At 36.5% G+C, this 15,849-nt stretch overlaps 1 protein-coding gene across 1 annotated transcript in view; it reads right to left on the minus strand.

The window, feature by feature from the left end:
- The window catches only part of DCP1B (decapping mRNA 1B), a 43,305-nt gene that overhangs the window by 12,834 nt on the left and 14,622 nt on the right, over positions 1-15,849 (minus strand). Inside the window, exons 4-5 of the mRNA XM_031589885.2 lie at positions 8,736-8,802; positions 6,410-6,545 (exon numbers count right to left, since the gene is read on the minus strand). Of these exons, the coding sequence (XP_031445745.1) occupies positions 6,410-6,545; positions 8,736-8,802 (203 nt within the window). The remainder of the gene's footprint in view (positions 1-6,409; positions 6,546-8,735; positions 8,803-15,849) is intronic.

Genomic DNA, 15,849 nt, shown 5'->3' on the forward strand with positions numbered 1-15,849 from the left:
ATTTTCTAAAATCTAAAGACGTATGTAAAAATAAACACTTAACTCCAAGGTTTTCTGAGCACAAGGTTTCCCTTTAGCTTGAAACTCAGTTCTCATCTTTGGCTTGTCCTGCACTTAACACAAAATCAACCTGACACGTTTTTCGTGTATTGGGAGTCAGCTAGACCTTTAATAGTCTCAAGTAGTTTAGATACAGGGATTTATGTACAAACACAGAGTATTTAAAATGCTTTTTGCTAAATGCTGAAATTTTAACTCAAATTCTATTACATAAACATTCCACAACATGGGAACTTGTATACTCACACAGAAAAATAATTAAAGATTTAATCAAGTTGTAGATCAGCATGTTTACATATTATATATGATGGAATTAATAATTGTATTTATAAATGAGCAGGCAGAGACAGATGACTAAGAGTACTCAGAGACATAGAGAGGCCATCATTTAATTCAGAAAATGTGCAGAAAACACTGCATGAAAGAGAAAGAAAATATGGAATAGGAAAAAGTGAGTAAGATAGTTCTATTTACACTGTATCCAAAACAAGAATCTAGTCAACAAAATTAAAAAGTACTGAATGTACAAGGAATGTCAGTATAATAGAAAATACTACTTCAGAAGTAACTGTCTCTAGATACAATTGAAACCAAGAAACTGAGAAGATTTTTATTTATTTATTTATTTATTCATTTAATTTTATTTTTTTAAAGGTACCTACAACTTAGGACTAGAAGAAAACAAATACCACTCCTATCTTCAAGGAAGGACAAGAAGGAGTATTTGCAGCACTTCAGACCAATTTACCACACCTCAGTCTCTGGGATGGTGGTAGAAGAAATCTTTCCAGAAGCCATTTCTAAATGTGTTAAGGAAAATAACGTGAGCGGGAGTAGCCAGAATGGATTTACTTGATCAACTTAATAGCCTTCTTCAGGGAGCTGAGTGACTCAGTGGGAAATGGCAGAGCAGTGCATATTGTTTAGCTTGACTTTAGCAACGCCTTTGACACATAAAGACAAGCTGATGCAAAAATGATACAAACTGAAGATAAAAATGCAGACTAGGTAAGCAGACAGTTAGGACTGAAAACTGGACTCAAAATATTGTTGGCATCAAGTCCCACTGGGGACCAGCTGCTAGTAGTACACACCAGGGCTTGATATTTGGGTCAATACTGTTTAACGTAAGTAATGACCTAACTGATGGAATAGAGCAGGCATGCAGAGGATGTAAAAAATGAGACTGTGTGGTCAGTAGACCCGGTGGTTGTGGTGCCATTCAGAGGTACATCATGAAGTTTAACAGAAGGAAACTGAAGATGAATAACCCTATGCACCAATACAGTCTGGGACCAGATGACCAGAAAGTAGCTTTGCAAAATTGACCCAGGGCTCCTGGTAGACATAAATCATAGAATAGCTTGGGGTGAAAGAGATTCCAAGGATTATGAAGTTCCAACTCCCTTGCTACAGGCAGGGTTGCCAACCGCTAGATCAAGCACCAGATCAGATTGCCCAGGGCCCCATCCAACCTGGCCTTAAACACTTTGAGGGATGGGGCATTCACAGCCTCTCCGGTCAATCTGTTCCAGCATCTCATCACTCTCTCAGTAAAAAATCTTCCCCATCATCTAATCTAAATCTCCCCTCCTTCAGTTTAAAACCATTCCCCCATGTCCTATCACTATTAGATTTTGTAAGATTTTATTTCTCTCCTGTTTGCAAACTCCCTTTAAATATTGAAAAGCCACAATGAGTTCTCCCTGCAGCCTTCTCTTTTCCAGGCTGAACAAGCCCAGTTCCTCCAGCCTATCCTCACAAGAGAGGTGCTCCAGCTCTTGGATCATTTTTGTGGCCCTCCTCTGAACCTTCTCCAAAAGCTCTACATATTTCATGTACTCGGAACCCCAGACTTGAATGCAGAACTCCAGCTGGGGCGTCACTAGGGCAGAACAGAGGGGGACAATCACCTCCCTTGCCCTTCTGGCCATCACTCTTCTGATAGAACCCAGAATATCACTGGCCTTCCAGGCTGTAAATGCACACTGCTGGCTCACGTCAAGTTCAAAAGGCAATAGGTAAAATATGGAATATACAAAGTTCTGTTTAAACTAAGAAAAAAAACTTTACTATAAGGCTGTTCAAATACCAAACAGATTACCTGAAGTGCATGGAGATATTCAAACCCTGAATTAACATGCCTCTAGGCAACGTGCTTAAAGCAAATGAGGCTGGACAGAACTTTGAGATACCACTCAATAAGCAATAAACACAGGAACTCCAAGGGAGGTTAGTCTGCATTGCTCAAAGAAATTATTTTCTTAGATTCTTTTCAGCTGACACATTGTTATCCTTGCATTTGAGGAATCTTTTTTTTAAGCACATGAAGACAAATGACTGAATTATTCTTAAATCGCTTTGCTACTTCACTTTCTCAGTCAATTTCTGACCAGTGACTTTTGTTGTCTCTTGTTCACTTAATGACAATTAAATATCCTACCTGCTAATTAGCAGATTAAAACATTTTGATAGTTCAAGTAACTGATTCCTGTAGTCACTATTTGACCTACACTAAAACAGATGAATATCATTCCCTTTTTATTTTTTTTGTTTGGACATATCCTAACCCATTATGATGTTATACAGAACAAACACACACTTCAGTAAGATTAAATATCTCTTCTCTCCCAGATTGTTCTCTTTCTACAGGATGCTGCCTTTTCTTCAACATGCCTCCTCACTGCTATTTTTCAGCACAGGTTTTTGGGGAAAAACATATAAGCATCTATATAAACTTCTTCAACATGATGTATGACATACTCTTGTGTATTTCATAATGAGTTCTGCAGGCTTTCAATAAATGCATTAGGCCCTTATTTCTCCAGGATATTTTAATAAGATGAATTCTTCAGAAATGGTGAACACCTTAGATACCACTGCCATAGCCTACACAGTGCTAAAACTAAGTATATATAAATGAGAAGTAGGAGAGCTCTTACCAGTGTAAGCACATTTTTTAAAATGCTATTCATCAGCAAAATGAAAATGTAAACTATAGCAGTATACACAAAGGGCTATTGTGGATGACTTTTACCTTGACTTGGTATAATTTTCATGATTTGATAACATGGCTAGTAGAATGGTATCCAATACAGGAGTATATACTGAAGAAGAAAAGCCCTGTGCTGATTTCTACTACTGAAGCTGAGAATATAAGGTCACTTTGGCACACCATCAGCATGGCCTAGCTGATAAGTAAATTAGGAACACCAGCCTGACATTTAAGCCACTGTTGGGTGGACAGGTAAAAAAGATACAATCTCCCATCATCATCAAACAGCAAAAAGCAGCTTTCATAGAAATGTCAGCATGCTCTAGCGTTAGAACCAGCATAGTACTGATGTGCTACAATACTTCATGATCACTGCATCTTGCTTCAGAGGTCAGTCCTTTAATCATATGCCTTGTTCAAAGCTATGCCCCCACGAGAAACGTGTACGCAATGAAAAAGTTCAAAGATCAAGCTGATCAAAAAGAATAAAGGCATTCACTGAGGATGTCTTAGGCAAGTTTGCCTTAAGTGTCTCTGATTACACTGAACAATTGCTCTCTGCTAAAAGATTTCATAGTCTACCTGTGCAATATGAAGCTCAAGCTGAACATGACATTGCCAAAAGGAATCAGACAATGGTCAAGCATGGTACCATAAGTAGTGCAGCTGTCCAGAAGCAAATGCCATGTCACATCATCGTCTCATGGTCTGTAGCTGAAATCTGACTAACAGGCTGCAAAGACCTCTCAAGTACAAAAACAAGATGCGAGAAGGCCTAATATCAGGAAAAGGCTCTCAGCCAAGATTTGATGGGATTTAGTAGAGCTATGTAAATGGTCAGCTATGCTGAAAGCAACAGAGAACTTTGAAGCTTCATGAACTTAAATGTACAGAATCCCTGGAAATGTCTAGCTGATGTAAAACAACCACAAGAAGACATTAGTGAATAAACACATGAAAATGCACAGGGTGCTCTGCAGAAGAGAAAAGCTGAAGGACAAGAACAGTCTCAAAGAGAGCAGTAGCTGCAAGGATATTCAGACAGAGACCTCCTTAAGCAAGACATTCACACCCCACTCAGACCATTCAAGACTAGTAGCATACAGTTTCCATCATCCAGCCTGAGCATCATCCACAACACAGTGTCCCTAGGAAGGACAGGCCTTCTGGGGAGGTGATAGGCTACTATCAAGTCTTTCATACTGCTAACAAACCAAAAGCTATTAGGACAACTGAAGACTTAGAAACTCTATTTCTGTTCAAGCAGGGCAGTATCACTGGAGTATTTTGCTGAAAGACAGTAAAGAAGCAATCAACAGAAATAAAAGCCAAGAAGCCTCTGCTCACTCACTACCAAACAAGATGTTCTTATCAAATGTTTGTGTGTCCTCAGTAATGAAGAGCAAAGCTTCAGTTACTCTGGTCACATCAACCAGACAAAGCTTGTGCACCTCATCTGACCTCTAACAGATCAAAGGACAGTGAATTAAATGGGTGAATGCAATCGAGGAACTGTGTAGCACAGAGCTAAAACCACTCTATCTTGTAGTACAAGGCAAGGCACAGTGGTTAAGGAGCAACACGTTTTAGTGTACTTTTTCTGTACCCCAGCAGCTCTTCAACTGTTTATCTTCCTAACTATCATGATCAGGCCTCCTAAAAACACTTCTTATCAGATTTTAAAAATAATATCCTAGGATTTAAAAATTAAGTAGAATTCCTTAGATGCTTGGAAAAAAAATGATATTCTTGAGGCTCACAACAATTTAAAGCACCTTATTTTCTGAAACCACATGGAATTCAGAAAGAACAGCAAAATTAATAACTCATCTCAGCATGTTAGCATTGTAAACTTTAAGACACACGTCGACAGTGAAGTAAATGTCATAAGGAGTCGAAAAGGACAATTGCTATGGAATGTATTGACATAGAATACAAGAATAGCTGTCATTGCCTTTATCTTTCATGCCCTTCCTAATTTTGTGTTACCAACCAAGCAAGAAAAAGCACACAGTTCATAAGAAGTCAGATAATAGTACTCATGTCCCAGGTGGAAAAGTTTTCATGTTATTTCCCTATAAGTGGAAAGATTAAAGATGGAGTAAGATGCAAATTTGGTAAAGATCTTAGCTGCAGAAAAAATAAAATAAAATCAAGAAACTATAAAACACAGATCTAGAATTTCCTTTCCTTGATCTTGATTTGCTGTGTGTTCATGTAGAAGTGAAAGGTAACTTTTAAAACATGTACTACATCCTTCTCATAGTATCCAATGACAGTCTAATATTTTTCAGGCTTTCCATTTTTAAGGCATTTAGTGAAATTATATTATGAAACATTTAAGTTATCAAATCCCTTTTATTCCAAGACTAGATACCAATTCAGTTTAAAAAAAATTTAAAAAAAGATACCAGGAGCTGGAAACGTTTGTTGACTATTAATACATTAAATCCTTATTACAGACAAAAGAGATCCTAGCTTCAAAATAAAGTATACCAACGTTACCATAACTCAAACAGTTATTATTTGAGGATAATAAGTCACATTTCAGAAATTTAATTTTTTTTTTTTGTTACGCTTATGTTCAAAACATACATATTTCTAGACTCTTAGCACTTACGTAATGACCTTTATTACTGCATGGCAACACACATGAAATACGGGAAATAGCAGTAGGAACCCGCAGGCTCTGAAACAATTTGCAGCATATATATGAATAGTTAAAATTATTAAATCTTTACTCCCTAAAGTAAAACATTTTTCATTACCCAATAATAGAGAACATTATTAGTCCATTAGTTATTTTGTGGTTTAGAAGCCTCAGAAGACCAATGCAGCATATGTGATCATACTAGATTTCAACCTTTTCATTTACTTCCAGTAGCATCTAAGATAGACAATAACTGCAACTAAAGGCAGTAAGTTCAACGTTAAAAGTTTTCCCTAAGGTAAATCTTTTGTGCAAACCACAGAAACTATTAGCAGTTTTGAATATTTCACCTTAAAAGGGGACACAAATTTCAGATACTGAAAGCACAGGTTTTCTAAAGGTCAAAACGAAAGCCAATTTACACTTGCACTTACACTCTAGCATTCAACAAATGATCAAATCTCATTCATGTTCTCCTTTCAGGAGTTACTGACAGAATTCAGTTGTTTCCAATCTTTAGAAAACCCTGACAAAACATATAGACTTTCACAAAATGACAGAGCATTCTGTCCAAAAAATTAGTTTAACTTCAAGTAAAATTAGTTTACAAAATAAAAAGTTTTAAAATGTAAAGTTTGAGCAAATTAGCAACACAGTACCACCAAAAATACAAAAGCTGGGATCTTAGAGATAGCAATTCTCACCTTAGTGTACTCATCTTTGGCCTTGGTAAGCATCCGTAAGATATCCACTTCTTTGTTATTAGCAGAATTCATGACCATAGGGGACACTCCTGTTCCTGTGCCCTGCTGTGCTTTGAATTGCTCTTGCTGAGTTAGGCTGAAAATAGGAGGTGAGAGGAGAATACACAAGACAAAAACAGGTAAAATATAAAAAGTTTCACTACAACTACTTTACAAAAATTAAAAAAAAAAAAAAAAGTATTCTAATTCCCCCGCCTCTCAAACTACATAACAATACAGTTAAAAATCTCTATTTAAATATCTATAATAAAGCATAATTTGACCAGGTGCAAGAAACATTTTCTTCAATCCTGAATAGGTCATACCCTAAAATTTCCATAACTCAGTCACAATTTCCATACCCAGAAGGAGCAGGGAATGTATAATGTTATTCAGTTCTGCTGGTGGTAGGGGATGGGAAACACACACACAAATCAGTCATTAACTACCAGCAAATGACCAATTTCCTGCCCCAGCTGTTTTATTATTATTGTAGAATGCTGAGAATTAAAACACACAGCCAATTGGCTGAATGACAGGTATTTTTTTTTTTTAATCTATGTGCAACACCACTATTATAAACCACTACACATGGTTTACAATAGCATGAATTCTCTGCAAACTAGTTTTTATTGTGGTAAATTACCAGTTTGAGAGTACCTAATCACCACCAACTGAAACTTGAGCTAGTTAACTAAAATTAGCTGTCAAAAAAATGGGTTTCCTAGGGTTCACTGCTTATTTCTGGAAATTCATCCCCATCAATTATTCCTTGGGTCATAACTGAGTCAGTTTAGAGCTGCAGAACGTAGAGCAAAAGCAAAACAAAAACCCCAAATAAAACCCCACCACTGTTACAGTCAGTGTTTAACAACGTTTTGTCACTGCAAAATGTAAAGCAGCAGGCAGCTCTGTAAAAAGATGTAGGAGAAACATGACTAACTTCCCATCCAGTATTTTGTAACAAGTCCAATCTGAAACACAGTGACAGAAGAATCAACCCACTTTGCTATGGATTGAGATGTCAAGTATGAGCCTTGTTTGGACTTGAACTGTAGGACACAAAAATAGGAACTTGATACTTGGGCAATCAGAATTGATGTCACTTCTTCAGCATACTTCTGGCTACAGAAACACGTTTGCTAACCAGGCTGTTAAGACTGGTATAGATGACATGAAAAGGAGAGATTCACAGCTCTGACTATGCTTTCACATTGCACCCTGTTAGTACCTAATGATGTTGGCTTGACTGTATCAGTTTCTCATGGTTTTTCTGGGATGACAAGGACTGAGCTCTAAATCATTCCTCTTCCTATCCCTTACATGAACTGTGACACAATGGTAAGCCCAACCCTCTGTACCACAGACAACTACTACATCTAAAGTGTCCATTCCTACACTGTCCCTTTCCTACATGTACTCCACATTATACCTCTAAAAGAAAAAAAAAAAAAAGCAGATTATATACGTTGATAAAATCTGTAAGATTTCAGCTCCTTCCTCTTCCAAGCAAGCACCTGTAGAATGCAGTCTTAAGAAAGGAATCATTGCAAACAAGGCAGTCATTAGATCAAGCAGAGGGAAAAGCAGAATGAGAACCGTCAATCCTCCACAAATAGAAAAAGCAGTGACTGTGAAAAAATAGCCACTATGTTGTTAGTTAAAAAGCTATTCATTATGTTGTAAGATTAATACAGTTTTGTATGAAATTTTTATCTCCTGTTTTGTTGCAGAATTAAGGTTGTATAACACATAAAATATTCTTAATATGTATATAAGAGTTATGAATTCAAAGCTAATTAAAGCCTTTCTTTATATTCCTAAACCAAAGTGGATTCTTTACATACTGGTAAGAAAGAAAGAAACAAGAATTCAACCATGATGTAGAAAAAGGATAAAAACAGTAAACTGTATTATTGCAGCATTCCTTCATGATAGTCCATATTTACATTGATAAAAGAAGGAAATCTCCCCAAACTGAGAAACGCATTAACCCCTCCCAAAGAACACAACTGTATAAAACAGATCTCTGAATCATCAAGAAACAATTCAGATGAACTTTTACACTTTGATGTAGCTAGAAACCTGCATTGCAAATTATGGAAAAAGTACTGCAATTATTTCTGAATATATAAAATGCAGGTGGGAGACAATTTTACTTGCAACAAATTCTATACGAGCAGGTTTTAAGTAGAAAGGTACAGCCATCCTAGTAATATAATGTGCATGTATGTACAGAAATACATACATAAAAAAAAGCACAAAGTCTTGTTTACCCGTCACTTACTTTTTCATGAGCTCTGCAATTCTTTGGCATTCTTCCTTATCATAAAACCAAATCCCATATATGGACACTGTAAATGCACATCAAACACAAACTATGAGCATCTTCTCAAACAGCATTTCTACCTGCTAGCAGTTCTGCCTGCTAGATACTTAGAAGTGACCTGTAAGTTTTAGTTTTTATTTCTTTATTTCCCCTTCTATAAAAGTGACATCTCAAATTCTTTAGCAAAATCAAAAAAGATCAAAAGGTGTACCTAAGAATGTACATTACAAGCTCTCAAACCCTGGCTACAGGCAAAGGTACCTCTGATCCTTTTCTTCAAAACGCTAAAACAGAGACTTGCATTTTTTCCCCTTAATAGCTTGTCCTCATTGAATTTCTCAGTTGTCAAATCACAACGATTAGATCCCAGGGGCTAAGTACTGCAGGCAGTGTTGCACAGAAATATATGCAAGACATGTTCAGTTTTCAACAACCATGGGGCTTATCTCATATACTGCCAAAGTAGTTATAGTAGTATGAACACATCTCTACTTCCTCGTGGATTTCCTGTAATTTTATCAACTAGTTTAACCCCCATAAGTTATTATCTGTATCCAACATCAGGATTAGAAAGTCTATATCTAAATTCAGACTTCTGATTCTGGCTTCCACAAAAGTTAGTGCCTGCAGCTTTGCCCAGAAACAAGATTTATGTGTACTAACAGTTCAAAATTCTCCATGTACACTCCACTTAACCACCATTGTGGTAATAGCCCTAATGGAGATGTAGCTAGTGCAGCTTTCACAATCATCATAAACAAAGAGTTTTTTTCCACCCATCACCTTATTATACAGTTCCTGTTAGCCTGGAATAAATGTGAAACATTGTCCAGTCATATTCTCGTGAATGATCCATCCATATTTTTCAGTTTTAACCTCAGGCACAAATTTGCTGCGAGAAGGGATAGGAAGAAGCGCTTACAGGGTAAACACAGACCTTCCCCTCTGCACCCTGCAATCCCTCTGTAACCTTGTGAAATGTATATATTCTCCTTATACGAGACAGTAGCAAATAGGTAGCCACCCTGTTTCTCTCCTTCTTCCCTTCCTACTATACTATAGCAAAAGTTTCCTTTAATCTAAGATAAGGCAATTCCTAGCATGCCTTCCAACACAGTAGGGGTTAGATTCTATTTGCAAGGAGAGAAAGTGGATAGAGTATCTGTTTAAAAAGAATTACAACACCAACACTGATCATGCAATATTTCCTTGCATCACAGGAATACAAAAGCAATCGCTCCTGCAGTTCCAAAGAACAAACCCATGACATATAAAGTATAAGTTAGCTTTGTTAATATTTGAAAAGAAACTGCATGTGCAGCTGTTTGCAAGACAGAAGTGTAGTACTTATCACCATTTCCCCTCTAATTTTCAGCCACGTGTTGTCTTTTATACAGCTAAAAATAATTCAACTATTTAACACAGAAAAAAAAGTGGTGAAAAGCATTTAAAGAGCTATCCTGTAGACAGACAATAAGTACCTCTTATAATATATATAGTCCTTTTCATGGCTAAATTTGCAGAAGTTTGATCATGATTTCTGTTATTCACCATAAACATCACAGGTAACAATATGCCTCAGTGGTTCTAAGATCCACCTACAAATGTCCAATATACGAGCTGAAGTACCTAGATCATTACCTTATTGTAACGTGGACATTAATATCAATATGCCTTTAAAATAGACATTATTATTTTAACATATACCATTGATAACAAATTGCAAACCTGTAGAAAAGTATGTGAATAATTAGCAAGGTACCAATATACTGTCCTGTAATGCAAAACTACACATCTTTCTAACTCAACATATTGGAATATTTTATGATCTTTTAGTGTTGTCCATACCACAACCATAATATACAGTGCAACAGTGTAGTAATTTGACAAGTCAAAATCATTTTAATTAATCAAGATTCTTCTTTGTTATAAGAGAACCTCCAGTGTAGAACAGTACTGATAAAACATCACTGAATGTGCAAGATAGGTTGAACAGCTTTACTTTTTGGCCAGTTGACCAAACATGTCACAGGCTATTTACGAATATTTGATAAAATTGAAACCTGTCAGTCCTACAGAAATACTGCGGTACTTCTGGTCATTACAAGTTTAAAGGCTGGAATCAACAGCAGACACAAGCTGGTTTACCTCACTCAATCTGGAGACCAACACAAGTGAACGTCTGATTACTCCTAAGTAATCTAAGTAATCCTAAGTAATCTGCCCCTTCAGATTTCATAGAGTGACAGCTAGGAGTTTGAAATACAACTCATGCAAATGCACAACCATTTCAGATCACAGCATAAGGATATAATTATCATTAAACTGGCCCACCAAAGCAAGCCACCAGTGCAAAAATAAATCACAATAAAAGAACAAATAAAAACAAATAAAAAAAAAAACACAATAAATAAATTTTAAGCAAAGCTTTAAGCCAATATATGGCAGATACATATGCCTGCCTTCACCACTGAATCACTCTTGATGCAGAATATCATCTCCTCCGTACTCCATATACACACAAAGGCACACACAATTTCTCACCTCAATCAAAAGGTACTTGCAACCCAGACAAAAAAGCACAGTTGAAAGAAACTTGAGACAGAAAACCTACATCTGCTGAGCATACAGCAGCAAAATCTTCCAGAAACAGGGAATCCTCTTTTTCTCCCTTCCACACTTGCTCCATCAGACCAGACAGAATAGATGAATACTTCAGAAGTACACTGAGAAAGAATCATGCAGGTGCTCCATTTGTGGCAGCACAATGTACTCCAAATGCTTTTATGCATGGGAGAACAATGTACCAGTGAGGAGACAATACTTTGGTAGTGATCTGAGATACCATGTACCCCAAATATGCTAACTCATGTTTTCATACTGGGTGCTCATCACCTCAGCTAACCATGGTGTAAACTCATACAATTCATCCTGCTATACTTACAGAAACAAAAATGGAAATGAAAGAAGTAAAAACATCTACTGATGATCACGTTCTTCATTAATGATGAACACAAAACGGCAAGCTTTTCTTTTACGTATGACAATGCATGAAAATCCATGGCTAGCAAAAGAAACTGAGATGATTATGAACTGCAACTGTCAAGCTAGAAACCTGGAATGCTCTTCACTAACAAAAAAGATAAACAGACATAGAGTGCAAATTTCACTGCAGGCTTTCTACCAGCATGAAAACACTGTGTTTCATTGGGACTAAAACTACAGAGATTATTTTCTTATCCACACTCTGTCTTATCAGACTGTTTGATAAAACAGAAATCCAGACCTAAATATAATTTATAGAGTCGTAATGGTAATTTTGCTAAAACGTTCACATCTTAAAAGTGAATCACTAAATGGTAGAGGTACAAAGCAAATTCTTCCACTGCAGCATAAAAGAAGAAATATTATGTCACTTTTAGGCCCAGCTTCAGCTGTCAAGTTATCCAGGAAGAGATTACCATAAAAAACAGACAAAGAAAGGACAAATCAAAATCAAGTATCTTTTGTTCCCCAAACGGGCAAGCCACATTAAAAGTAGCTAACAAAAGACCAATAATGAGAGACTTTTATACTGACAAGATGGCATACATTTAGTCATCCACATTCAACAGCTCCCAACTCACTTGATTTACTAAAGAAATGAGATTTAATAATGAATTGATTACAGAAAAAGAGGCACCAAAGTTGTAACACTGTTAACAAGATTAAGTAGTACTAGAAAGATACAATACAGCTATCAAATCAACAAAATACAGTTACTATTGAACTAGAATAAATAAGTTAGTTAAATTATCCAATTGAAAGCATAATTAAAATTAAGGAATATTGATCTTTCAAATTTCTGAATTTTAAAAAGGTAGATTTCTTCTTCTAGTACATATTCAAATACTGCATCATCAATTTTGCCAGACCTACTGCAAAAAAGACCCATCTGTAGGTTATACAATCAATGAGTTCTTAACTTAAAACGTGACTTAAGACATTTTACTCTAAGGCAAATGCAATCCCTTTACCTATGATGGAGTATTTATGATTACAGTACAGCCACATGATGTTCCATTCACTTTGCTCAGGCTCAAGTACAGGAGACTTGGCCCATTCAAGCTCAACATCCTGCTCCACAGGATAAAGCAAAACAGGATTGCAACAAAGGAAAGAGGATTTAAAATATCTGCAGTTAAGTCAGCTGCACTCTGTCTTTGAAAGCTGAATACCATCTCTGACGCCATCCCTCAGATGTTATGCAATGGTACATAAGTTGTGAAATGTCATCATAAGTGGCTGTCACTGAGTGTGTCTGCTTCACATTCAGTTCTTGATGTGAGATCCTAAACCTGAGTTTAAGATCTGAGGGCGTGACCTGCAAAAACACCAGCTACTTATAATCACAGCTGAAGTCTGTAGGAAGTGGTTTTGAACATACGAATGATAAATATATTGGGAAAATTGCACCAGAATAATTTAAAGTCACACACTGCATTTAATGGATCTCTGTGATTTTAACCACTGTGCCCCATGATCACAATTGTAAAACAGAAAAAATAAACTATCAAAGTGCAACAAGTTATCACTATTATATTGATGAGTGTCACAGACAACAGCAAAAGAAAAACAACCAATAGTTCTGTCCAGGCTACAGAACCTCCACAGCATATGACAAAGCAAGAAGTCCATGCACACGTAATGAAGAAAAAGCAGAATGCTGAGTAGCCACTTCACATGAATATCATTTAGACTGTTCAATGACTGATGCAAGTCTTTACTGCAAAAGATTATGATCACAGAATTTAAAATTCCATGAGTAAAACAGGGGGATTGCACCAACAACCTTAACTTCGGTATCTGTTAGTTTAGAAGAGTTCAGTTTTGCAGCTTTTTAAATGTTTTGTTTAGCTTGAACAAAATACTAAGAAAAAAAAATCGTCATATAATACCATATTGACAATGATGTGGCATATAAACAGGATTGCACCTCTCAGGTCTCATTTCTTTCTGCTCTAGAAAGCAGTACAAAATATATACGTAACAAATGTATTTCTTTCTTAACATTGCAAATAGAGATTAGATACATCTTGTTGTTTCTGGAAATTCTCAGAAATCAAACATTTTTATGGTATCCCAAGCACAAAAATGCCAAGCAACTGAAGCAGTACAAGAATTTTCAGTCAACATAAAACTGTGTTTTGATATGAGCTTAACTTCAGTTCCTAAAAAACTGGGGAAAGAAACATATACCTGTTAGCAGTACTGAACATTTGCTCTTCCATTTAAAGGCTGATAATATCCCTGGTTCCATAATCTGGGTAACTTTTATACAGACAAGGAAAGGAATGGTATTTGCTGCACAAACCCAAGGATGTTTCACAGAATTACAAGGGTTAGAAGGGACCTCTGGAGATAATCAGTCCAACCCCCTGCTAATTCATGTTCCCTACAACAGGTTCCAAAGAAAAATGTTCAGGTGGGTTTTGAATATTTTCAGAGGAGACTCCACAACCTCTCTGAGCAGCCTGTTCCAATGCTCTGTCACCCTCAAAATAAGTATTCCCTTGTGTTCAGATGGAACTTCCAGTGTTCCAGTTCATGCCCGTTGCCCCCTGCTCTGTCACTGGGCATCACTGAAAAGAGCCTGGCCTCATCCACTTGACTCCTGACCATTAGATATTTATAACTGTTGATAAGACCGTCCTGCTAGCAAGGGGGCTGGGGAGCACAAAAGCTGTGAGGGACAGAACCAGGGCAGTTGGTTAGAGAATGGAAAGTGACTGGTAACACTAAAAGTCAAGAACAGGTTCCCAACCATCATCTGCTTATGCCTTAAACACCTTTTTTTTTTTTTTTAAATGGACTTTTAAATATCCCTATAATCTTCCACCTATCATGCAATTTAGCTGACCAACTCACAGATCTCCAGATACAGTGCCACAAAATATTCTGATGGTTATAAAATCATATCTGCTCTGCTCTATGGAGACAGCCTGACTTCAGGCAGATTTTTAATCAAATATACAGAAAAATAAAAGAAAGCAAAACAATACAAAACAAAAAACAACCAAAAACCCCCATCGATTCTGTAGCAAACAAAAGAATGACTGACTAGAATGTCCCTTAAACAGTTTCAAAACTAAAATTATGCTAGCTTTGTAGGAAACTTTAAATCCCATTGGTCCATTTATTCCCATAAAGCTCAGTAGATGCAAGAGCTCATCAGTGGCTTCTTTACTATTTGAAAAAGATCCCAAACTCAATTTGCAACATTTACCTTAGAAGTGTGTTCTTATGATGTAACAAGTTATTTTGGTCACGACACAGGAATAGAATCTACTATATGATCCATCTGGCCCAGTGCACTTTTTTTTTCACTTGCATCCCCTGTCATTGCAACATCATTTCCAAGTAATTTTTAAATCATGATGATTCACGATACTCAAATAAAGGCAGGAAGTCTGTCTCTAGGGGCCAGGCTATCAGTTTCTTAAATAAGAAGTTCTTCTTAATAAATCCTTTATTGTTCTTATAAATTGCTCTTTAGCAACAAGTGGTTTGCATTACTTTTTCACAATAGACTTCTGAAATATCGAAGGGAATGGAGCTTTTTGTAATGGAAATAATTACAGAGTCTCATTCAAGTAGCATATACGCCATGCGAAGAGATGTTAAGATAAACACATGGTGGGTGAAAGTATCATTCTGTTTTTGATACAGAAATATGATAGACATTGACTTTGAAAAATTAAGCAAAGAAGTCTTTCGCAAGGCTAAAAAGTCAGTCCCAAAATTCTAAATCAACAAAAGCAACCTTCCTGTGAAAAAAAGAATCCTACCAGAAGATGGCTTAGTTGAAAAGAAGTTTAACTCCTCAACATGTAAAACTATGACTTCTACTAGCTTAGCAGTGCCCTATTATCTAGGCTAACTTCCTACTACAAATCATTAAAAAGGTCTTCAGAGCACTCTGAAATGAAGTCCAGCCTTCACCTACATGAATGATCAGAACAGAACACAAAATGCAATTACACAAATTTACACTAAATATGTATCCATAACTTCTATGAGCAGAAAAGCTTTC

Source organism: Phasianus colchicus, chromosome 1 (genome assembly GCF_987193195.1).
Source record: "Phasianus colchicus chromosome 1, bPhaCol1.hap1.1, whole genome shotgun sequence".
In the NCBI taxonomy this organism is placed as follows: Eukaryota; Metazoa; Chordata; class Aves; order Galliformes; family Phasianidae; genus Phasianus; species Phasianus colchicus.